This window comes from Sciurus vulgaris (assembly GCF_902686455.1).
Source record: "Sciurus vulgaris genome assembly, chromosome: 2".
NCBI classification, from domain to species: Eukaryota; Metazoa; Chordata; class Mammalia; order Rodentia; family Sciuridae; genus Sciurus; species Sciurus vulgaris.
The window spans coordinates 182943397-182969581 of record NC_136462.1 but is presented as its reverse complement, the minus strand read 5'-3'; the positions used below and the strand labels follow the sequence as shown (position 1 = coordinate 182969581).

Here is a 26185-nt window from a genome sequence, read left to right as displayed (position 1 = left end):
TTTTTCCATATTTTTTATTGGTGCATTATAGTTGTACATACTGGTGGAATTTGTTGTTAGATATTTTTACATGCTTATAAAATAACAATATAATTTGGCTAATATCATTCTCCAGTGTTTCCCTTTTCCTTCCCTTTCTCCTTTTCCCTGGTTCTTTTCCTCTGCTTTACTGATGGATTTTCATGAGATTCCCCCACTTCTACCTTTTTTCCTCTCTAGCTTTCACATAGAAGAGAAAATATATGACCCTGGACCTTTTGAGTATGGCTTATTTCACTTAACATGATGGTCTCTAGTTCCATTCATTTTCCTGCAAATGTCATAATTTTATTTTTCTTTATGGATGAATATATACATGTCTACTAAGTCCATTTGATTTATAATATCTTTCAGGTCCAAAGAGTCTTTACTGAATTTATGCCTGAATAACCTATATGTTGGCGAGAGATGTGTATTGAAATCATCCAGTATCATTAGACTGGGATCTATCTGAGGTTTTAACTTGAGAAGTATCTCTTTATGTATTTAGGTGCATGAATGTTTACGGCATCAAATTTACTATGGTTTTATCTTCTTTTTGGATTGTTCCCTTTACCAGTATGAAGTGACCTTTGTCTCTTCTGATTATTTTTGTTTGGAAGTCTGCTTTGTTTGATATTTGATATGAGAGTAGCTATGTCTGCTTGTTTTCTGCCCTCATTTACATGGTATATAAATTTCCATCCTTTCACTTTCAACTTGTGACTGCCTTTGCCTGTAAGGTAAGTCTCTTGTAAACAACATAGTTGGGTCTTGTTTTTTAATCCATTCTACCAGCCTATGTCTTTTAATTGGAGTGTTGAGACCATGTATATTCAATATTATTATAGAGAGAGGTTTATTAATTCCTGTCACTTTAATTTATTTCTAATGTATAATTTGGTCATGTTTCTCATTTGCTTAGCTACTCTTCAAGTGAGATTTGTTTGTTTGTAAGCTCTGAGGTGTTTTTCATTTCTTCCATGTGGAGTATTTATTTTCTGTAGTGCTGGCTTATTAGTCATGAATTCTTTTAGTTCATCCTTATCTTAAAAGGTTTTTATTTCCCCTTTGATTTTTGAAGGATAATTTTTCTAAATATAGCAAATCTTGGTTGACTCTTATTTTCTTTCAGGACTTAAACACATCATTGTAAGCCCTACTGGCTTTTAGAGTTTGTGCTGAGAAATTAGAAGTTTTTCTTATTGACTTGCCTCAAACTGTGATCTGATGTTTTTTTCTTGAGGCTTTTAAAATTCTATCCTTGTCCTGTATATTAGGCATTTTGATTATAATGTGTCATGGAGAGATTCTTTTTTGATCTTGTCTATTTTGGTCCTCAATGCCTCCTTTATCTGGATGTCCATCTCATTCTCAAGGTTTGGAAATTTTTCTGTTATTATTTACCTGAAGAGGTTGTCCATTCCATTAGCTCACCTCTCTCAACTCTCTTCAATTCCAGTGATTCTTAACTTTGGTTTCTTAATGTTGTCCCAGAGTTCTTGTATATTCTGATCATGATTACATATTTTCTATTATTTAATAATGTCTTAATGTTCAAGGCCAGCCACTTTGTCTTCAAGCTCTGAGATTCTGAGATTTTGTCTTCAGCATGATCTATTTTATTAGAGAAACTTTCAACTGAACATTTTATTTGTGTCTTTCATTTCTAAGATTTGTTTGGTTCTCTTTCAGGATTCCTAGCTCTTTATTCAACTTTTCATTTATATCCTGTACTGGCTTCCTTAAACCATTCAGTTGTTCTCTTGGATTTCATTGATTATTTTTATAATCATTCTTTTGAATCTTTATCTGGTATTTCAGCCACTTCAATATCTTTGGGTCAACTGCTGGTGAATTATGAACGTAGGAGGTACAGTGTTACCTTGATTTTTTTTCATATTTCTTGAATTCCTATGTTGGGTTTCATGCATCTATTGGGATGGATTTATCTTCCACTCTTATCTGTGGGCCCTTTTAGTTCATGGCCTTCTCATGCCAAAGTATCCTGGAGTGATCTAGATGAAGACTTCTCATCATAGGTGTGGTATCTACAAACTTTGTGTTAATTCTCTCTGTTTTTGCTGTAGGAGTAGATGTCCATGAGTGGGACCTGAGGGCCCACCTGTAGTCATTCCTACTTGGGGCCCAGTGGTAAGAGTGAGTTTTGTCTCTACTATTTTTGTATTCAAATACAGCTGAAGTTTGAGTGTGGTTAATTTATGTGTAGAGCAAGGAGCACTGTCTTTTAACTGGGTTTAGTTCAGCAACAAAGTCTCTACCCTGTGAACTTGTATCCCTGTCGCTTCCCAACACCTCACAGGATGGGGGAAACAAACAGTAGCAACAATCAATGCGAACAAATACAGCATTAAAATAAATACTTGGTACCTACTGTGACACCTGTCACACTACCACAAAACCAGAAATGGTGGGGTCAGCAGTTGCCAGTAGTAAAAGCAAACTAGCCATGAACTAGATCTGACATTAAAGTAAACAGCAGGTGTTAATTATGTCATCTATAGCAGTATTAATTGCAACAACCTGAATGGTGTAATAGGAGTTATATAAACCAGATAGTTCTAAAAGATGGTAAAAATAAAGTTCCTTAAGAGAATAAGAAAGTTTAGGATATTCGAAATGTGAACAGAGAGAATGCAGAAGAGATGTAGCAAGAGATGGTTATAAAGAAAGAGGAGAAAAAATAGCAAAAATGAAGTAAAGGGAGAGAGAAAGAGAGAACAAGAGAATTTGTCTGTTAGTGGGAAAAGAAAGAAGAGAGAAATGAACAAAAACAAAACAAAACACAAATAAGCCCAAAACCCTAACCTGCAAAAGATAAAGCAAGGAAAAATAACTGTGTAAAAACATGCTGAAAATGAGAAAAAAATAAGCATATATATATATATATATATATATATGTCCATGAACCACTCAGCACAGCAAGAACACCAAAAAAAGGAGGGAAGGAAGGAAGGAAGGAAGGGAGGGAGGGAGGGAAAGAGAAAGAGGGAGAGAGAACAGAAAGAAAGGAAAGAAAGAAGAAAAGAAAGAGAGAGAAAGAGAAAGAAAGAAAGAAAGAAAGAAAGAAAGAAAGAAAGAAAGAAAGAAAGAAAGAAAGAAAGAAAGAAAGAAAGAAAGAAAGAGAAAGAAAAGATTCTGAATGAAAAATAAAAGAATCATCTCCACTGAGGTGGTCAAAACAGTCAACAAGAATGACTGGTCACTACCTGTGCCCAACTGTCCTTCTCTGTTTCTTCTTGGGCTATATGCCGAGAAAGTGTAAGGGCTAGGGGTTGTTAACCTCTTCCTCTTTTTGTGTTGTTCACCAAGCTGCCAGTTGGATTGCCTAAAACTGAAGCTCTCAGCTTCCCTTCTCACCAGTGTAAGGTAGGATGGCATGTCGATTGGAGTTTGTCTGCACAGACTAGATCCAGCCCTCCCAGGGTAGGGCTGCCACACAGTTCTTTGAGGGGAGTTCTGGTGATTGGGGCTTAGGTCTAATCAAGTCTCAGGGGTTTTGTTGGGTGGTATCTGCTGTGCAGAGATTAGATCAGTATACCCCCAGGGCCAGGCTGAGGCCTATTTCTACAGGGAGTCAGGATCTTGGCAACCTCCCAAGAATTCTACTTGTGGGACAAGGAAACCAATCTTCCGCAAACTTTGCTGCCTGTGAATACAGCCGTCCCAGGCTTCGTCCCTGAGTGCTTATACCCACCTGTTCATCCAACCCTCTTCAGCTGGTCATGTGAACTGCCAGACTCACAGAGAAAGAAGTTTGACTCCCCTTCATTTTTCTGACTTGTGTCTGCCTAGGTAGTCTTCTTTGTGCCTGTTTCACTCATGTTCTGCTAGATACACCCTAGGCCACACATTAGGCACCTTCTGGGGCAGTACGACATTTGCTATGCTCTCCCAGACTCCCACAGTAGCAAGCTGAAGTGTGGCCTCCTCAAGATGGCTCCGGCCTCAGCTCTTCACTTGCCAGTTGAGAAATACAGATTACCTTTCAAACACCAGTTCACTGTGCCACCTCTGAATCAGCTAAGTTTGGGCTGCTTTTCTGATCTACAGGTTTTTCCATGCCAGGTCTGTCCTTTGTGTTTCTCACTCTGTTATCCCTCCCCTCTGTGGTGAACAGTATGCCGCCACAGCCAACTTGGCTCCAGTGTACTCATTCTTGTTCTTTGTTCAATACACCTGAATTTCTGAGTCTCCACGACACTATAACTGTCCAGTATTGAATTTTAGTGATATTCCTCTTTCACCCACCTTGCTGAGAGACTGTACTCCTGCTGCATGAATCCCAAGCCATGGAGCAACTGGAAATGGAGCCTTCCTCTAATTCACCATCTTGAATCTCCTGGGTAGCCATTTGTTTTTAAATACCTTTTTGTAAAATCTATTTTACATGGTAAAATTATATTACCTGGTATAGAATCTTCTCATTGTTGTTTTTCATGATTTGACTTTTGAGAGGTGGTCTCACTGTTGCCCAAGGCTGGCCTGGAAACCCCTGGCCTCCAACGATCTCACTGCTTCACCCTCCTGAGTGCTGGGACTGTAGACATAGGCCTGGCTCAAAATCATTCTTAATTATCAAGTTTCCTGTTAAGTGAACATTTGAAAATTTTCAAACTTTGCCATTAAAACAGTGCTACAGAAAACTTAATCGTGTGCACATAAATGCTCTCATACATACTCAATATTTTCCTAAGATGAAGTCCAGTGGAGGGGAATTCTAGTTCAAAGGTGTAAAGCTGCTGCCATATTCCCAGCTGGTCCTCCAGAGCACTGCCCTTCCACCAGTTGGCACAGGATGGCTGTTTCACCTCACCCTTACCACACTGAGCATTTCTAGCCTTGTCACTGTTTTCTCACTGTTAGGTGAGAAAGGACCATGTTTTAATAATTTGGTTTTTGCAAGGTTGAATGCATGTTTTTAAATGGCTATTTTTATTTCATTTGTGACTTATCTGCTCATGTCCTGTATACCAGTGCTTCTTAGATTTAATATGCACACAAACTACAGTCACCAGGGATCTTACGAAAAATAGATTCTGATATAGAGGGTCTTGGGTGAGGCCTGAGAGTCTCCGTTTCTAATCAGCTTCCAGGTGCTGCTGGTGCTGCTGGTGTGTGGCCTACACATGAATAACAAGCCTACATATTTTTTCTTAATGAGAAGAGCATTTTAAATAGTAATAACAACACATTGAAACAAATACTTTCCTGGGTTATTTGTCATCTAGCATTATGATCAGTCTTGCCCTGGTTTTTTATCTGTTTGTAGTCAAGTATGTGAATCGTTTCCTTCATACTTGTGGATTTCAAGTCTCCTTACTCCCTAGAAACTTTGACCCCTTTCCTCTCTGCCATCTTCCTATACTGATCACACTGCCATTCTGCCAGGAGGACAGTAGAACCAGAAAGCTTGTTCCAACACAAACAGAAACAGAGCAAAAATGAGGAGTAGGGCTAGCATTTGCTCAGTTCTGTTCTGTGCCTTTTCTACCACAGGCAACATGTGCGCTTTATGAGGTGTTCATGGGAAACAGGCTTCGAGCAGCTATGCTCCGACTCTTTCCTCAGCTTCTCATGACACTGCTCATCCAGATTCACCACAGCATCGGACTCACCATGTCTGATGTTGCCATCCCAAGTGGCCTGCACATAGAAGTGTCAACAGAGGTCACACCTTTGTGGTAAGTTCTTTATGATTTCATTATCAATCACTGGGCACTGTGGTGGACACAAGGATAGCCAAGATGCGGTCCCAACTGTGAGGGAGCAAAGAGTCAGCAGCCCTCACGAGACAGAGATGAAGTGCCCAGGAGCTGATCTGGGCATTCATTGGTTGTCTTTAGTTTTCCTGGAACCAGGGTACATTTGGTTATGTGAGTCCAGATGCCCTGAAAAATGACATGTGATATCATGTCAGCCCTTTGCTGATAAATCAAGTAGAAACAGAGACAAGCACAACAGTTTGAACTTATCTCCAAACCTGTACTGATCCAGCAAAATGATTTTTCATTTCTGCCATATTGCATAGATAGTTTTAGTTCCCCTTCAGGGTCTCAGTAGAAATTTCTTAGTGTTACTATGGGACAAGAATTTCTTTCAGAGAATGTGCCATAATGTGAAATATATAATATCACCTAAGAGTCAGTTGACCCAAGTTCTTGTTCTCATTCATCCACTTAACCCAGAGCAGATCTGTTCTTCTGTGCCTCAGCTTCCTTGTCTGTATGTGGTGTCAGGCAAGGTGGTCTCTGAGGACCCTTCCGGCTTTGAGATTCTCTGATGCCCAGGCCAGGATACCAGTTCAATGAGTAGTTTTTTCTAAAAGCAGTGAGGATAAATGTTATAGAGTGTAAATTTTATCTCAATAAAGATTTTTTTAGCATCCCAGTTCATTTGTTTTATCATAGATTTTCTTCCGAACTCCTAGGAAACAAAACCTAGTTAGATTTCTTATGCAAGAATTATCTTTTGGGGCTGGAGTTGTGGCTCAGTGGTAGAACATTTGTTTGGCATGTGTGAGGCCCTGGGTTTGATCCTCAGCACCACATATAAATAATTAAATAAATAAAAGCTCCATTGACAACTTTAAAAAAATTAAAAATAAGTAAATAAAAAGGATTATCTTTTAGTGTATCTATTTTTCTTCTATTTTTATTGGTGCATTATAATTATACATAATTATAACATTTATACATGCAGATAACATGTTTTGGTCAACTTCATTCCCTAGTACCTCTCCCTTCCATCCTCCCTTCCCCTGGGCCCCTTTCTCTACTCTAGAGAATTTGTTTGAAGCGCCTTCAAGTTGTTAGAGCATTAAGAGTCTCTTAGCAATCTAGCAGAGGAAGAATTAGGGTCCAGCATTCTCCAGGTCTAATCCTCCCCAGTGAGAGCAGAGTGACTGTGTGCTTATGAACTAGTAGGACCTGTTCTAGTCACTGCTTTGTTTTTGACTTAGCTTCGCAGTGCAGGCTACAAAGACTCTCCTCCTCAGAACATTGTGCTGGCAGGAATTCAACATCATGGAAAAGAATAAAGGATGGACTCTTCTGGAAGAAAAAGATTGCCATCTTCAGGGAATATCACTCCTTGCCAAGTATGACTCCCTTGTCTCGCATACACACAGCCTGCTCTAAATCAGCATTGCTTTAGCTCTTGTGTTCCCTTTAGTTACCATAGCAACTAAAGCTGGACAACCTGCTCATAAGTCTGGGCAATATCCAGACTGCCTGGCATATTTTTTAGAGATCCCGGCCCTGCCATAGCCTCCTATATTCCTGAGCTAGGCAGCAAGTTCAGAGGGTCCCACCCTGAGAAAACGCCCTCTGTGTGGGAGCATGTCTGAGGGTCATTCTGTTGATGTTGTGGTTTGCAGTGCATTGCTGGAAAGAAATCAACTCCTTGCACATAAGGTCATGTACCTGTTAGTGCCTTTTCTAAACCGAGGGAACGATAAGCACAAACTCACATCTGCAGGCTTCTTTGTGGAGGTAAGACTCATTCCCTGGTGCTGGGTTCATGAAGCCCATAAAGCAGCAGTGCCTACCTTCCTAGGCTATAGCCACCAAAGTAGCAGGTGGGGGTCCATTTCATGCATGCAATAGAAACATTTTCAGATTCAAACACATTGAAATATGTCTCCACACTTTCATTATTGGGTATATCTCATGTATCTGTAACATAAGCATCACCCTGTAGTGTGTGTGCTGTATCGAAGAGATTTCCAAGTGAAACATATTTTGGAGTTGGTGGGAAGGTACTCTTTTCATTAAAAAGGGCTTCAAGATCATTTATTTGGCTGATTTTGAGGTTTTTTTTCAGCTACTCCAGAGTCCTGTGGCCAGAAGACTGCCAAGTACATATTCCACTGCCCGCTTGAAGGACTGGCTGAATCATGAAAATGACACCTTTAAAATTCTTGCCTTGAAGGGACTGTGCAATCTCATCAGATATCAGGAGATGGTAGGAGGGGCCCAAATCACTGATTGTTAAGTCATAAATAGAATACCCCCAAAACATACGCAAGGAACTGAAAACAACTTAAGAGGAAAATTGGGAAGCCTGGAGACATGAGTGGGTGAAGGTCTTTCTTCCTATACAACCTTTTTTACCATTTGAATTTTGTATTTAGGAAGTAGTCTAGTACTGACTATTAGAAAATCAGATAAATGTTTTAAAGTCAAAGTCACATGTATTCATAATATTTGAAACCTGCAGTTTGTGCGGAAGTGTACTCATTATTATCACACCCTGGACAACATTCAGGTGTCCCTTATGCCTTGTATCGTGTTGCCCTGTGGAATAATGGGATAGGCCTTTGATGTGCTTCAAGACGCCTGTCATCTAAGACAGATCACTGACATTCATGTTGGAAGAGATCTCATTTCCCATAGGCCTCCCTAGAAAAGTAGGCCTCACTCAGAAGACATGAGTAACCCAGGAGACTAATTTTGTCACTCAAGTTCTGTTTCTTTTATTTCAAAACATATGTGAGCTGGGGTTGTGGCTCAGTGGTAGTATACTCACCTAGGACGCGAGAAGCCCTGGGTTCAATTCTCAGCACCATGTAAAAATAAAGTAAAAAGGTATTGTGTCCACCTACAACTAGAAAATATGTATATTAAAAAAAAAAAAGAATTAGGGGCCGGGATTGGGGCTCAGTGGTAGAGTGCTTGCCTAGCATGTGTGAGGCACTGGTTTCAATCCTCAGCACCACAAAAAATAAATAAGTAAAATAAAGGTATTGTGCCCATCTACAATTAAAAAAAATTTTTTAAAGAATTTTAAAAAAAGTATATATCTAAAGCAAAAATGACAAATGTTAATAAGGCTTATTCTGATTGATTAGATGCATTAATGTTTATTGTTTTATTCAACTTACTTTTTAAATATATATATTTTAAAACTGAGACTACTTCCTTTTAGGAATATCAGAAAAGCAGAATCACAATTCAAAATAGAAAGGACCTCAATAAAATTCTGCTGAATTCCTGCCAAAGAGTCTTTAATATTCTGTTTAGATACTTTCCACACTGCCCTGAGCTAACATTCCACTTTCTGGCAGTGTTAGGAGAGCTCTCAAAAGGCCAGGGCCATGTCTCTGGACCTCCCCCACCAAGCCCCACTTCACAACAGCTCCACCACCTCCTCTGCATATCAGGCCTGCTCGTAGTGAGATAGGGCCATCATGCTCCCTTTGCCTGAGTACTGAGTGAAGGTGACAGCCCTCTCCCTTCAGTACCAGATGGCATGTCACCAGCAGAGGTGGTGATGTTCTCCCTTTGGACACACAGAGGGAAGACATCAAGAGCCTGTTGCCGTGCATCTTAGACAGCTTGTGTGAAACCGATGAAAAGATTGTTTTGCTAGCCATTCAGGTTCTCCTGCAACTCGTCAGGACAATGGATTTTACTACACTGACTGCCATGATGAGGACCATATTTTCCTTATTTGGTGATGTAAGACAATAAGAGAGGAGGGACTTTCCCTAGGGGGAGGGTAGTTGGCATAACAAAGTAGAAACTGGGATAGTAATAGGTATGTTCTAGTTTATATAGAACTTTTTACTTTCAGAGCACTTTTCAAATCTCTCAGGACCCTTCCAGGCAACCCATGATGTTGGTAGAGTTGGAATTAATGTTAATTTTTTAGATTTAAAAAAAATTTGAAACATAGAAGCTTGCCAAGGTATTACCTTGCTTTGTGGGATGGAGAAAGAGTTTGTATAGGAGAAAACATTGTATTTGCTTTCAAGGAATAACAGGACTGGGTCAAGATGATGGACTATACTAATGTCTTTGTCTCAAATTCCAACATATTTCCCAAAAGAAACACACAGAGCACATTGACTAGCATCCTTGGAACAGTAAAACATGCCATGGTTGGGATTTTGAATGTTAGTAAAACAGCTTGTGTGAATGGTTAATGCCAGTATCAGACATAAACTCTGACAACAGGTAGGAATGTGCCCAGTTCCCATTGTGGAGTGAGAGGACAAGACAGAAGGCAAATATCAGGTCTGACTTCATCCACATGTATTGCCTTCAGCTGCACATAGCTAAACAGCCCCTGTTAAGACTGACATTTCAACCCACCTGCAGTTCTTATAAGCTGAGCATGAACATGTTTATCAAGTTGTATTCCTGTGGCTGCTCCCTTCATAGGTGAGACCTGATGTTCATCTTTTCTCCATGACTCTCTTTGGAGCCTCCATAAAGTCCGTAAAGCACACAGATAAAAAGGGTGTGGAGAACCAGGTCCTGGACAGCTTGGTCCCACTTCTTCTGTATTCTCAGGATGAAAATGATGCAATAGCTGAGGTAATGCCTGCCGTCAACTTCTTTTAGCCCCAAATAACTCTAAATTCACAGCCAACTCTGTAAAAAAGGACTCATATCTTTTTTTAAAAAAATATTTTTAGTTGTAGATGGACACAATGCCTTTATTTTCATTTATTTATTTATTTTTATGTGGTGCTGAGGGTCGAACCCAGTGCCTTACACGTGCTAGGTGGACACATTACCACTGAGCCACAACCCCAGCCCAGGACTCATCTCTTCTGAGGGCAGGGACTTTGTAGTAGCATCTTTGTTCTCCATTTTCACTGATGCAGTGGTACATTTCAATTATTTTACCTAAGTGAATTGTGTGAAAACTTTTACTCCTATTTGTGTAGTAAACTGTGGCCCTTCATGGGTAAGAATGGTGTATTAACCCTCACTGTAGCCTCACCCCAATTTTCAGCCTAGCACCAAGCCCTAAACACAATGCCCAAATCAACAGACTTTTTTTTTTTTTAATGACAACAATAACATTCTATCATCTTTCTTCTTTCATTCCAAGAACTGCCTCATTATTGAGACAAATAACTTGGTTGGGGATCAGTGAGAGTAGCCTTGACAATCTGGAGAAGCTGTTGCCTCCCCTAAATCTTCCAAGGGTTTTTTCCCTTAAGAATTGTGGTTTTCCATGGAAGCCATCCTCTTATCCAGTCTATGGGGTTAACCATGACCACCATTGCAGCATCCCAGGGAGTTGAATTTAGACCACCAGGACTCTGGAAGAGTGCTGGGGTTCCTTCCTCTCTGTGCTCCCCTTTACAGAAATGGAAGTCCAGGTTGCAGGTTCAGAAACAGTTGGAAGATTGCAGTCCTTAGCACCTTGGTGTGAGGAAGGTTTATAGTTGTATAACCATAACATGAAACATTTCAGACCTCAAAAACAGTAAAGCAGCACTTGCTAACCAGGTAACAGGGAGTGTGACCTGGGAGACTTGAACACTCTCTGGAGGTATTGATACCGTACCCCTGCCCTTGGCAATTAGACTTAGAGCAGCCAAGACTCTGGGATTATTTCCCTTCAGACCTTGAATAACCTCTAGCCATTCTCCAAAGCTCCTCCGATGGTAGACTAAGCAGGAAGGGGTCTAACATAAATCAGGTCAGGAGTCACTGGCACAGAGATCATAATAAGCACCCATAGAGCAACCTCCGTGCTAAAAGTAAAACAGGTAATATCGTTCCTGGTTTAAAACAGTGTCTTTCAACATCTTGCTTTTTTGTTTAATGTTGTACTTATGAGATGTACCCATGTTGTATAGCTCTAGATAATTTATTTTCACAGCTGTATGGAATTTCATCAGATAAGTAACTTACAGTTTATCCCCTGCTTCAATTCCAGGACATTTAGACATGAAATTTTTCAAATTTCCATTATTATAGCACTGCAACAAGCATTCTTGTACATCTCTCCAGTATATGTGTGAGAATTTTTTGTGGGCATAAACCCAGAGGGGTGTATCTGCATATCTTTGGTTTACTAGATTTCTACAAATTGCCAAACGAAGTATCTGAACTACTTTGAACTATTGAGATGAGCTCTGTTGCATTTGTGAAAATAAAAAGGTGCCATCTGGCTCCAGTGAACTAACTTTTATTCCCATCTATCCCCAAGGGAATTTTTGTGCCCAAATATTTGGTGGGCCTGGGATAAAATATTTGCTTGGAGACTCATCAGAGGTGTTGTGTGGTCCCTGAGCAGCATTTTGAGAGCAATGAACTGGAGAAGAGGCCCACTTGCTAAATCAGCACTTGAGAGTTCCTTCCAAATCAGAGATGCCCCAAAGCTGGCACAAAGTCAGGAGTTACACTTCCCCATGTAGAGTGATGGAAAAATGACTTAGGAGTAGCAAATAGGGGCGGGGGCCCTGTCCTAGAGCATGGTAAGTGGGAATCCTGCTGGAATCTCTGATCTGGGTATCACGCCTGACACCAGTAATTTCTGCATCCTTCCCACAACCCTGGAGGGTTTATGGCTCCCTTCAGGGACTTCTGGGGAAGTTGGAGGAGGAGAGCAGGATTCTGGTTCCTTGGCATCCCTCCCCTCACTCCACATAGGGAAATCCTGAGCTTATCAACTTTCACATTAAACTTTGTTTTATTGAAGAAAGATTACTTCAGCTTAAAAAATGTTTGAAAATGCTAATCAATGATCATCTTTTTCACAGGAGAGCAAGCGAGTTTTAATGATCTGTGCTCATTTCCTAAAGTGGAAGCTGCCCCAAGAAGTGTACTGCAAAGATCCCTTGTATATCAGACCTATTGAAGCTGGAAAAATCTGCAGATTTTTCGTATGTGAGAATTAATGGCTTTGTCACTTCTTCAACATGTTGACATATCTAGTATTTTTAATATTTATTTTAGTCAAAAATAGACACAATGCCTTTATTTTTATGTGGTGCTGAGGATCAAACCCAGTGCCTCATATGTGCTAGGCAAGCACTTTACCACTGGACCACAACTCCAGCCCCATACCTAGTTTTTCTGACATGGTTTTTAATGGTAGAATGTGGCATTCAGGAAATATTGCTCAACACATTTATGCCAGCCCATGAATCCATGAAATGCTTTAAACTGTGAATCTGTTTTCTATAGTTCTTTCCCAATTGAGTCACAAATTTACTTCCTCTTACCAACCTTCCTCACAAATTAGACTGGTGAACCCTTGGGAGCTTGCTAATCTGGGTCTGGGGTTACAAGGTCAGGTTGATAGTATTGTTCAGAAAATTCCACATGGGCTGAATTGAAATGGAGTTATATATTACCTTTACAGCCATCACTAATCCTTTCCTTGATATGGTAGATCATCTTATTCCCCATGAAAGCATGTTTAGGGCACCCCACCCAAAGACTGCCATGCAGTATGGCTGTGTGCATGATGGCTATGGCAGTGGGCCCAGATGGCACCTCCCAGATTCAACAGAGCTCATCATAGGGGCAGGCTGACCAGGGAAGTTCTGGAGGCCCATTCTTGGTTTTCTAGAAATTGTTTATAGAACTACGTGAATTCCACTACAAAGTCCCTAGGACTGACTATTCCTGGAAATCTTCCATATATCTAACCTGTATAGGACCCAGAGTGGTTTCTTCTGATCAGACTTATAGAGTAGGAACCCCCATGAACCCTTGTGCAGGCTTTCCACTGGGGATTCTCTCTGACCTGCAGCCAAACCTATAGCTTAATGCACTAATAACAGTATTTCCAGCAAGAAATTTCAGTGCTCTTGATGGATGAGACTACACATTGTTCATGTTAAATCATAAGCTCTATGAGAACAAATTCCTGTCCTCAACCTGTCTCTGAGGTGCCTGTCCTTGTAAGGGATCCACTGAGAGGTACATCCATTCACCCAATAAACAAAATATATCCAATGGGCAACAGGCCATGGAGAAACCAAGGTTTAAAATCTGCAGTTGGGAGCTTGCAAGCTAGTAAAGGAGATAAAACCTGCAGAAATGAATAGAAGTTGGAAGTGGAAAATAACATGCACCAAGAAAGGAGCACCTGCGAAATGCTCAGAGCATCATTAGGTCAGACAGGGATGTGATCAGGAAAGAGGTCAAGGAGGAGGAGCTTCGAGAGCAGAGTCCAGGGAAGCTAGGATGCTTTAAAGGCATTGCAGGTGATACCCAGCATGAGTAGGGGTGGGCAAGGGATTTTCAGAGGATTTAGCTTTGCACAGGGGCTTGTTACTTTGGCATACTATTTTCATGTCCACTGATAGTATTCACTAATTATATCAAGCTCTACTGTACTCTGCCTCTGTATCTGATACAGACCCTGACCCTGAAAACTCTGGTGAGATTGATCAAAACAGTGCTGCTACTTTACTGCTTTGTACTTTTATTTTCCCCCCGACTTAGGGAATAAAATGCAGGGGGAAAATTGACATCCTAGCCCAAACTCTGATGTACTCCAAGAATACAAAACTTCCCATCAGAAGAGCAGCAGTCTTGTTTGTAGGTACAAAGAAAATTCTTTCATTTCTATAGTCACTTTTATCCTGTACTTTGCCAAATTGTGTTGTTGAGTATCCCCATTCTTTTTGAAGATGGCTTTGAAAATACTTCTAGGAGAAAGGAGCTGTGTTATCTATATATAAATATCAGACAGTTGGAAGTCCAGTTTTTAGAATTTACTTAACTATCAAAAAGCCAGTTCTGCCAGCTGCCTAGATGTTTTAATGATAATAACTCACTGGCTTTATCCTTTCTTTAGGGCTCTTATCAAACTACATGGATCAAAATGAGCTCAGTATAAAGGGTACTGACTGGATACAGCATGGTAAGTGATAACACTCCTTGGATTTGAGATATACCCATATTTTGGAAGGTATCTGAGGCCATGACTCTGGGCAGTCATAGCTCAGACTCTGTCATCCATGGATCCTGAAAAAGGATCCAGACAAAACCTTTGGTAACCTCAGCTGAATGAGTCTCATCCCAGTCCAGTTCCCGCTTTAGGGAAAGACATGACCCTGTTTATCTGGAAACAAGCTTTAATAAACATCTTGGGCCAGTTCCTAAATTGTTCTGCCAGGAAATAAGACATACCCTAGAAATACAATCTTTGTAAATTGATGTGATACCTCACAAATACCAGAGATGACTGCAGCTCTCTTTTCTACAAGCAGTCATCCTGTAAGGTGTAGGACTTGGCAACAGAGATGTTTTATAGTCATATAAGGCAACTGTCTGCAAATGTTTTTGGAATTTTCAGTGAATGAAAATTTTCTGTAATTGTACTGCTCTGCAGGGTTAGTACTCCAAGAATTATTTATTTCCACTTAAGAAGTAGTTCTACATAGGAAAATGCCCAGAAATGCTAAGTCTCACAATCCAGAATTATTTTCTTAAAAACCAAATTAAAATCCTGAACAATTCACTCTTTTAAAATAAAAACATGTAAGTTGCCAAATGAGGTGGCACATACCTGTGATCCTAGCAACTTAGGAAGCTGAGGCAGAAAGATCACAAGTTTGAGGCCAGCCTCTACAATTTAATGAGACCCTCAGCAACTTACGAGAGAGTCTATGTTTATATATATATGTTTATATTTTAAAGCAGCTAGAGGCTAGTCTATTTAAAAATAATCATGCCACTCTTCTCTAAGGTTTCCCATTTCTTCATAGATATCAGAAAGAAGGAAGAAAGGACCAAACCATGCAGATATTCTATGGGATAGAATTCTACATGGCTGATTCTAACCGTTAAAAGGAAATTATTTCTAATCTGAAACATTGGGGAACCAAAGTTCCTTTTCCATTCAAAAGTCAATTATATAGGAGCTTTAGTGTATGTCTATAAAGTTATATACATATATAATAGGATAAATCAAAGAAATCATCAAATTCTAGGTCAAAAAGAGTCTAATATCAGCAATCTCATGTGGCTTAGCCTAATGGACTAACCCCACACACTCCTTCTTCCCTCATTGGGGCTTATCTGCTTTAGGAATAGGGTATTTGGCAGGACGTGATGGCTTAACCTGTCATCCCAGCTACTCAGGAGGCTGAGGCAAGAGACTCCAAGCCTATAAGATCAAGACCAGCCTGGGCAACATAGCAAGACCCCATCTCAAAAAAATAGAACAAAGGAAAAAAATAGGGTATTCTGATAGTCTTTTAGAAATAAACTTAGGTCATTCACCATTTTTTAATTTTAAAGCTAAATTAAACAGAAAAAAACAACATCAATTTAAATATCAATTTAAACTGATTTATGACAAATTAAAGTTTCAATTCTTTAGATTAAAAATTGATGTCTGCTCTTTATTCTTTTTTATTTTTATATTTTGATTTATCGTACACAAATGGGGTACAACTTTTCATTTCTCTGGTTGTACACAATGTAGAGTCACACTGTGTAATCATACATCTACATAGGGTAATGATGTTTATCTCATTCCATTGTCTTCCCTCCCCTCTGCCCCCTCCTCACCCCTCACTTCACTCCACACAATCCAACATTCCTCTATTCTTCCCTTACCCACTCCCTGCCCCCGTTATGTATCATTATCCACTTATCAGAGAAAACATACGACCTTTGGTTTTTTGGGGTTGGTTTATTTCACATACATGATATTCTCCAACTTGCTCTTTATTCTTTCAAACATGTAGACACAGATCTAAGTGCAAAAAATATTTAGTTGTAGATAGACACAATAGCTTTATTTATTATTTATTTTTATGAGGTGCTAAGGATCGAAGCCAGTGTCTCACATGTGCTAGGCAACACTCTACCACTGAGCTATAACCCTAGCCCTAAGTGCAAAATCTTTAAGAAACTAAAGACAGGTGAAATATTCCACTTTGGAAATATACATGACAAACTTAAAGGCTAAAATGCTACTTAAGACATAAAAGCTCCAAACCATAAAGAGGACTTAGCTTTTTTTTTTTTTTTTTTTTTGGTACCAGGGATTGAACCCAAGGGCACTTAACCACTGAACCACATGCCTACTCCTTTTTATTTTTTATTTTGAGCCAGGGTCTTACTAGGTTGCCAGTAGTCTGGCTACGTTGCTGAGACTGGCTTCAAACCTGTATTCCAGGCTGGGGTTGTGGCTCAGTGGTAGAGTACTTGCCTAGCATGTGTGAAGCACTGGGTTCAATTCTCAGCACCACATATAAATAAAAGAATAAAATAAAGGTCTATAACATCTAAATATATATATATTAAAAAAAAAAAAAAAAAAACCTGCAGTCCTCTGCCTCAACCTCCCAAGCCTCTGGGATTATAGGCATGTGCCACTGCACCAGGCTAGGACTTAGCATTTTTGAGAACTTGGAGAATTAGATCTTAATAAGGAGTCTGTGGGCACAGTGAAATACACCCACAGTGGTACACATGTATGCCAGTGACTTGGAAGCTGAGCAGGAGAATCACAAGTTCTAGGCCAGCCTGGGCAATTTCAAAATAAAAATTAAAAGGACTGGAGAGGTAGTTCAGTCGTGGATCACCCTTGGGTTCAGTCCTCAGTACTGTTAAAAATAAAAAAGAGAATGAGAGGTTTTTCTAAGTAGATATGAAAGACAGATCCACAAAATGGAAGGTTATATTTGTCTACATATTTTTTGTTTGTTTGCTATACTGAGGATTAAACCCAGGGACTTGCTACAACAGAGCTACAGCCCCAGCCCTTTCTATTTTTTTTTTTTATTTTGAGACAGAGTTTCCCTGAGTTGCTGGGGCTGACCTTGAACTTTATCCTCCTGCCTCAATCTCCCAAGTCTCTGGGAGTACAGATAATGCTCCACTGTACCTGGCTACATAAAAAATTTTAAAACTGACTTTGAAAAAAAAAAAAAAAAAAAGAAACAGACAAAACTGAAAATCAAATAACAATATGAAAGTAAAAACTTCTAATATGATGAAGAGTTAATATCCTTAAAACAAATCTGTGCCTTCACCAAAGCAGCAAACAAAATGAATAAGCAGTTCACAGAGGAATTACAAATGCCCAATACATAAAAAATATTTAATAATAGTAGTAATCAGAAGTTTGTAAAATAAAAAGAGATGCCCGTATGTGCTTTTCTGTCAGTAATTCTCAACATTGATGTATTAAAAGGCACTGATATTGTACACTATACTTATATGAACATAAATTGTTCAACTTTTTTAAAGAGAAGTTTGAGAGTATATATCAAAATCCTTTAAAATAAGCAGATACTTTGATTTATCAGTCTTAGTTCTAGGACATTAACTTATGAAAATAAATAATTACAGGAATGTTCATTTTATTGTTATTTTTAAAAAAATTTTTAATATTCTTTTAGTTGTCAATGGACCTTTATTTTATTTATTTATATGTGGTGTTGAGAATCGAACCCAGTGCCTCCATACGGTAGGCAAGGGCTCTACCACTGAGCTACAACCCCAGCCCTCATTTCATTGTTATTTAGAATAACAAATGAGAAACATTCTAGACTAGAAAATAAATCATAGCATGCTCACATTGTAGAATCATATATAGCCATGAACATATTAAACAAGAATTTTTAAATGACTCAAATAATGATTAGAGATCTTTAAATAAGAATCAATTACAGGATCATATGGTTTCATTTGAACAAAGAATAAGAACATACATCTATAAATAATGCCTAGAAAAAAGACCAGAGAGATAAATACTCAAGTAGTAGTGGTTAGCTGTAGGTGATAGGATTATGGATAACATTTATTTTCTTTTAGTGCTCACATATATTGTCTAAATTTTCTACACAATGAGCGTGTATTTCTTTTGCAATAAAAAAGTATAAAAAAATAAAAATTTAAGAAAATATTCAAAAAGGACACCAGGCCCTTGGTTCAATCCCTGGCACCATGAGAGAGAGAGAGAGAAAGCTAGAGAGAGAGAGAAAGCTAGACAGAGAGAGAAGGGAATAATGATTTAAGTTACATTTAGGACACAGCAGCCTAGAGGGTGACATTAGACATGGTTTGGAAGGGGCAGATGAATTGACTTTGGGTGGACTACTTATGATGTGATTATTGTAGGAGTACACTTTGGAGCAACTCAGAACCAGTAGGTTTTGTAGATCTAAACTGGAATCCATTCATCAATGTTTACACTTTCAGACAGTCTTATAAAAAGTTGGCCTCTGGACACAGAGGCTGTTATATCTTGAGCAGAGCTCCTTTCCAGAGACCTCAAAGGACTTTTAGGTCCAACCTTGGTTTTCTTGCCATTTAGATCTGAGAGAGATGCTGCAGGACCCTGAGCCTTCTCTGCGCATCATCACCTCCCAGGCTTTGTTCCGAGTCCAGAAGGTAACGACTGAGCCAGAACCTGAGCCAACAGTTTGCTGGTTGAGGAAGCTCATGGGCTGTCTCCCTACCTAGAAATGCAAGGTAAAAGCCAACCCTTTCAGATGCTCTTCAAGCAACTAACGCCTACCCGCCACACCATTTTTCCAAACTTCAGCCACTTCCACCTATTTAATTACCTCTGGCATATTTTTTTTTTCTGTCAAAACCTTTAAGTAATTAGAATATGCAGTCCTAATTTAAATTATGCAGTCTTGATTTAAATTTTCAGATAACAGTGAAAAACATAATGAGTTTTTAAGGCATGCCAGAACATCCATAAACTTCCAGTCTTGATAAACAGGTGTCTAGAACCATGTCAACAAAGAGATTCCAGCTGGGCACAGTGGTGCACACACCTGTCATCCCAGCAACTTGGGAGCCTGATGCAGATGGATGGCAAGTTCAAGGCCAGCCTCAGCAACTTAGTAAGGCCCTAAGAAACTCAGTGAGATCCTGTCTCTAAATAAAATATAAAAAGGTCTGGGGATGTGACTCAGTGGTTAAACGCTTCTGGTTTCAATCCCCAGTACAAAAAAATTAAAAATTAAAAATAGAGATTCCAGGGTTTGGGGTATAGCTCAATGCAAGAGTGCATGCATGAGCGAGCATGCATGAGAGCCTAGATTCAGTCCCCAGTACGAAACAATTAAATGTTGCAATGTCAGTGTTGTTGGCTCTTTTGTCAAGGCTACTTAATTGTCAATCTTAAGACTAAAATACCAGTCCACTTTTGTGGTTTCATATTTAATAATTTATTTTTATTAAATCCCTATGGCTTTTCTCCTTCCTTTCTTTCTCTTAAAATCCTTCAAGCAGGCTAGGTGTGGTAGTGAACACCTGTAATTCCCACTACTCCAAAGACTAAGGCAGGAGGATCACCATTAAAAGGACTGGGGATGTAGCTCTGTGGCAGAGCATGGTTGAGTTTAAACCCCCAGAGCCCCCCCCCCAAAAAAAACAGGACAAAACAAAAACTTCAAGCAATAAAAAATTTCTGAAAGATATAATGCTAAACCTATCCCAATTTCACTCCTTTCCTCCCTCTTTTTCCTATTTCCTTATTTCCTCTCCTATAACTGCTGTCAGAATCTCAAATAGCTCTAGGATAGAAACTATTGCTGTTGAGTACCTACTGCCTTCTAAAAGCATAGGTGGAGAACATTTTCTTATAAGCAGAAATTTTCTAAGAAAACGATTAGTTTATGTTTGGTGAATACCTTCATAAGCCATGTGTGGAAGGGTGGGAAATCCCTAAGGGGCACACTGAACTAATTAGAAAGGGTCACTGTTGGTCTAATTCCCAGGCTATTGTTTGGTTGAGGAACATAACCTAGGAGCCAGAGCTGACCTGTATAGGGCAAAGGGAGGCCTCTTGGAGGTGGTATGGAAGAAGGAAAGGAAATGGAACGATTGGCAGATGAAGAGACACACCCAGTAGTGAACTGCATTGGTTTGGTTGTATAGTGAGCAGCATGGATCCTTGTTCACCCTATCCACCACCTTCCACCCCATCCCTCTGCCAGGGTATATTGAGGAACAAATTTCTCCAAGATTCATAGTGAGTTAGATTAGTTTTAAGGGATGTTACAGTGGGCCAAGTGGGGCTTCAAAGGGGATCTCTGCCCGGTCTTCGTATGTGGGGCCAGCAGGTGCTTCGAGCTAAAATGCAAACCCTACTTGCTTTTGATGGATTAAATCTTCACCCTCATGCCACAACCAGCACGGCCAAACTCTTGGTTCTGGGGAGGGGCAAAGGGGGATTGGAAAATGAAGAATCACAAACACAGATTTTGAAGATGAAGCTGGGATCAGGTGGAGCTCTGCTCTCTGATGGAGCTGCAGATCTGAAGAGTTAAACCAGCAATCTTTATTTATATATGTCTCATCAGGTTAAAAACTATCCAAGCATTATTCTTTGTATTCAGGAAAGTTACAGAAACTAGGACAACTATGTAGCTTTTCCTCAGTTGCAACCCATTGCAAAGTGCAATGTTAGGAGCTTTGTGTAGCTCTCAAGAAAGTCCATTGTTAACAGTTACTATAAAACAGGCAGGAACTGAAGAAGCAGAGCTGGTGAAACACTGTGGTTGTCTAGCATAAGAATTCCTTCCTTCCTGGGAGCTGTGTGCCTGAGATCAAGGTCAGAGCTGACAGGACTCTTGCACAGAGCCTCCTCATGCAGGGTATTGTCGCAGCAGCTAGGCATCCTGTGCCCTTGCACAACATGTACATTCCCAGGCACCAGGCATGCCACAGTCATGAGGTCATCAGACCTCCAGTCTCAGTCACTGCTCTCCCATCCTCTGTCACCACTCTCCACACCCTGAAGCAGAGCCAGGAGTACACCTTGAGGGTGGTCACTAGATGATAAATGCCGATGCTGAGAGTACATTTCAGTCCATGCACCCCTTGCCATAATCTCCTTGATCTCGTTACATGTAACCAATTCTCCACTTTTGAACTAGTCCATTTTCTGAATTATCCAATAAAAATTAATAACATTTTATTGAGTGCTTATAATGAGCTTAACTCTAAGTAGTTTATATGATTAGCTCTTTTCATCCGTGTAACCTCTTCATCTATTATTATCTCCATTTTGCAGATGGAGAAGCTGTGGAACCAAACATGAAAGTGACTTGCCCAAGGTCACACAACTAATAAATGGCAAAGCCAGGATCCAAATCCAAGTAGTCTGTCTCCAAAGCTCCCATCCTTGACTGGTCTCCTCCACTTTTCTTCAATCTGTCCTTTCCCTTGAACAGGAATAAATGCAGATCTGCTCTAGAACTAATCTCAATTGCTGAGCTCATGGTCCAAAAAAACTCATGTAATCAAATATTGTAAAGTAGTAGTATCAAAGTCATCAAATGCGAAGGTTGAATACTTTTTACCTAAAAGCTAGTGTACCTTATTTTATTTTTTAATTGGATGGAATATACATCCTATACTTTAAAAAATAAAAAAGTGGAATTAGAGCAAAAGTGGTGGTTATTTCTTAACATTTTCTGGATCCTTGGTTTTCTTGAACTATTCTAGTCTCACAGGAGAAACAGACCGCTAGTGACAGCAATATATTGTCTTTTGATTTATTTATTTAAAAATGAAGGAAGAATTTCCTTTTTCAAATCCAAAACAAAAGGAGCGTGTCCTTTCAGAGACTGAGTTTAAGATGACAGTTTTAATCTCTAGGGATGTGAGAGATCAAATAAATCCTTTCTCTTTGCTCATATTTATGCTACCCTTTCTCTCCAAGTATATTTTTATTTTCTGAGTAATACCACCAACAGGGAGTAGGAAGTACAACAGTGCTTATTGTACTTTATTTATACTTTATTATGTTAAAATTTACAGAGAGAAGCATCCATTAAGAGACAGAGGACTACTCTTTACTGAACTACCTCAGCAATTGGGAAGGCCTGAGAAGTACCTAATAATAATTGTATTATTATTATTATTGATTCTGTTTAATCTGAAGAGCTGAATTATTTTTATATAAGGCTGCTCAAAGACAGGTTTATGGTTTTATGGATTTTTAAAAAATATACAAAACGAAAATTTCTGGACATTTATTTTGTTATGTTGAAATAAAAGTTCAATATAATAGAATGTCATTTTGGTTTAATCTTTATGATACACTATTAAAATGTATTGTTCGTCATCTATTACTGATCCATCTGTCTTTATTATTTTTAGGTTCTCACTTTTTATGTTGTTTTGCTTTTTCCCCTTATACTGAAACATCTATTCCTTAAAAAATATTTTCCCCTCATATTGTATTTTAAACTACCAAGTACAGCCTGGAGTGGTGGCTCCGTGGTAGAGCACTTGGCTAGCATGTGTGAGGCACTGGGTTCGATTCTCAGCACCACCATTTATTTATAATAAATGAATAAAATAAAGGTTTATCAACATCTAAAAAATAATTTTTAAAAACTACCATGCATATAAAAAGTAGGGTTGGAGAAGGGAAGACTCAGGGACTAGCCAGAGCAAGTAAAACCACATTAGATAAAATTGTAAAATTGTTGAATCTCTCTGCCTCTTCCAGCTCCCCACCTTCCTTTTCCCAAATTCTTGCACCTTTTCCTGACCCTCTCAGGAGATGTGATGAACTGGTTAGATGTAAATGATTAATAATGCATGGCCTAATGAAGGGATTTTTTTTTTTTTTCCTGGTCTGATAGGAGCCATGATTCAATGCTCCAACTTGGGGCTAATTTGCCGAATGAGGTAGTTCCATCCCAACCTCTCCAGGCAGGGTTGATCTGGGAAGACAGAAAACAGGCCTCCCCCAAGACTCACGGGGGGGCTGGGGAGATAGCTCATTGGTAGAGTGCTTGCCTCACAAGCACAAGGCCCTGGGTTTAATCCCCAGCACTGCAAAAAAAGAAAAAAATTTATAATGCACTAAGCCAAGACTCACGGGGATGAAAAGTGGCCAAGAAAAGTCAGATTTGGGCTCCAAAATGCTGTGAGAAAAAAAGAGAGAGGCTGTAAAAGATTCTAGGTGCAGGCTGAGCTGATGGCACCTTGTATCCATGATTCTGAGCCTGAAGTTGGCTTGGAGGCAGAGAGAGTCCTCTCCTGATCTTCCAAAGCCCTGGAGATAAAGGGACTAGCTGGAGGATGGGCCTTGGGGCATCTAAGAGCACAAGTGTGTGATGGCCACCCTTATGGAACTCAGCAGAGACCAAAAAGTTCCAGCCTCAGTTTGTTCTCAGAGCAACAAGCAAGGCATGGGGTTTGGGGGACTTCAGTCTTGAAAACAAGGGCAGGGTTGCAGGTCTATCTTCTTAGCCTGGGAATATTTGGGATCCCCAAGCTGGGCCGTCCAGACCACCCTTTTGGAATCACCAACTCTCTCCTCTCTCCTCAGTGGACAGGAGAGTGGGTGGGAGGGCAGCTTCATCCAGCGGGAGACACTGTCTCCTCTCCGTGTGACACCTAGCCCTTCTCCTGGGCAGGACCCCCTGGGGCTGCACAGGTGTGTCTAGATCTCCATGTCCACAGGGTGAATGTTGCATGTTTTGTGCTCTCTGACCCACAGCTCTCTGTCTTTGGTTGGGAGTTCACTTTTCATAAAAAAGTCCACTTTTCGAAGCAGTTGGTCACAGGCTCAACTGTGCTTTGGTTGAACATGTCCGTCTCGTGCCGCAGCTGTGTGTACTGGTACAAATATTGCTGGATCATCTCCACCCTCTCCACTTCCAGCCACTCCAGCTCCAAAGTGGTGGTCACCATCTCTTCAAACCACTTGGATTCGGCCTGGTTGTAGAGGTCCACGGAGCGCATGAGGTCATCGCCAGCTTGTGTGGACTTCCTCTGTGCCTTCTTGATGTCCTCCTCCATCCTGTTGCTCAGCTTGATCTCCAGCTGCTGGGTCTTCATCTCCAGGACTCTCTGCCACTCTGTGAGGGCTTTCTGAGTCTTCTCCATTGACACAGTGACTGGCGAGTTGCTTGCGGAGGTCAGTGATATGGTGGTCACACTTTCTCTTGTCTTTCTTGAAGTTCTCATGAAAGTTCATTAGGGGCTTCTCTACCTCTTGTGAAGCTTGGCGGAGAACTTGAGATGAACTTCTGCTTCATCTGCCAGGCTCCTCTTCTCCTGAGCCCATTCTTCTCCCAAGGAGCCTTTCTCCTGTGCAGCCAAGGAGTTCTGAGAGAGCTTAGCCAAAATCTTTGCATATCCTTCAATCTTTATCCTCTCAGACGAATTGAGACATTTCTTTCTGCATTTGATGGCCTTTCAGTTGCTTGTGGAGTAACAGTTAGGACCCCATCACGGTGCCATTGCCTCAAGAGTCCTTCTTATCAGCCCAGAAGTAGTCATAGTAGCTCCGTTGGCTTCAGCAACTACTGTTTAGGCATTGTATGTGGGTGAGGGAACAGCATGCAATTTATCATCTTCTCTATGTGGTCAGCTTTATTTTCAAGATTATATATTTTGTCTTCATTGCCTGAGGTTCTGTCTTCCAAGTGGTCTCCTCTGTTGGTGGCTACTTTCCACTGAATTTTTATTTTGGTTTATTGATTCCTTCATTTCAAAGATTTCTTCTAGATTTCTTTTCAGGATCTTCATTATTTAAGTTATCTTTCATCTTCTGAAACACATCTCTAATTTCACTCCTTAAGTCATGGAGCAATTTCACTAAGTAAATTCTGAACTCCTCCTCTGACATTTCTTCTGCTGTGTTGTCAATGGATTCTATAATTGGAGCATCCTGGTTTGTTTGGAGTGCTTTATTCCCTTTTTTTTCCTCATGTTGTTTGTGTGTCTTCCCATCTAGCCGTGGGGATCTGAGGCAGTATAGTTTCTACCCTGTAGACTTATAGTGTCCCTGAAGGTTTCCAGTACCTCAAAAATCTGGATTTCATTTCCAGAGGCTCTGCCATGCTACAGTCCCAAGATGGCTCCTGGATTGAGGACAGTTGATCTAATGAAGGGACTTTTGCTTTTAATCAGAGTTCTTAAGTTAAAGGCATGAGCCTCTACTCAAAAATTTAAAGTATCACTGAGCAGAAGAGGCAGGGCGAAGTATTTGATGGTAGGGTCTGAGGCAAGAGTAGGGAATGGAGACTTCCTGTCATCTCTGAAAACTTATCACACATGCTTTTCCTTCCTCTCCTAAATCTGCTCAGAAGCAGAGAAAAAGGATGAGACAGAAGGACAAGGATAATTAACAACTACCTCCTAGTATGCAAAACAAAAAGGGGAGTAATGGCTTCTACCCTTGCTGAAAAAATGGTGATGAATTCCCAGCACACAGGGTGATTTCCCTTAAACATCAGCCCCTGCAGCCATGATTCACTTATCCTAAACTCATCTGATGTCCAAGGAGGATAACACTGGTTTAAAATGGTTCCTTTTAAGATTGGGGTGTAGCTCAGTGGTGAGCACCAACTTAGATGCACCAGGTCCTGGGTTCAATCCCCAGCACCACCCCCCTACTCACATAAAAGAGTTTCCTGTGGACACCAAAGAATCTTTAT

General features: G+C 40.1%; 1 protein-coding gene across 2 annotated transcripts in view; it reads left to right on the top strand.

Annotated features, from left to right (window-relative positions):
* MROH8 (maestro heat like repeat family member 8) overlaps positions 1-22824 on the top strand; it is a 73515-nt gene extending 50691 nt beyond the window's left edge. For both annotated transcript variants that reach the window (XM_079128179.1, XM_079128178.1), the window contains 11 exons: positions 5539-5723; positions 7001-7138; positions 7418-7532; positions 7864-8004; positions 9336-9500; positions 10206-10361; positions 12548-12670; positions 14244-14343; positions 14599-14664; positions 19078-19235; positions 22545-22824. In XM_079128179.1, the coding sequence (XP_078984305.1) occupies positions 5539-5723; positions 7001-7138; positions 7418-7532; positions 7864-8004; positions 9336-9500; positions 10206-10361; positions 12548-12670; positions 14244-14343; positions 14599-14664; positions 19078-19226 (1338 nt within the window). In that variant the 3' untranslated portion in view covers positions 19227-19235; positions 22545-22824. The remainder of the gene's footprint in view (positions 1-5538; positions 5724-7000; positions 7139-7417; positions 7533-7863; positions 8005-9335; positions 9501-10205; positions 10362-12547; positions 12671-14243; positions 14344-14598; positions 14665-19077; positions 19236-22544) is intronic.
* Positions 22825-26185: the final 3361 nt, after the last annotated feature.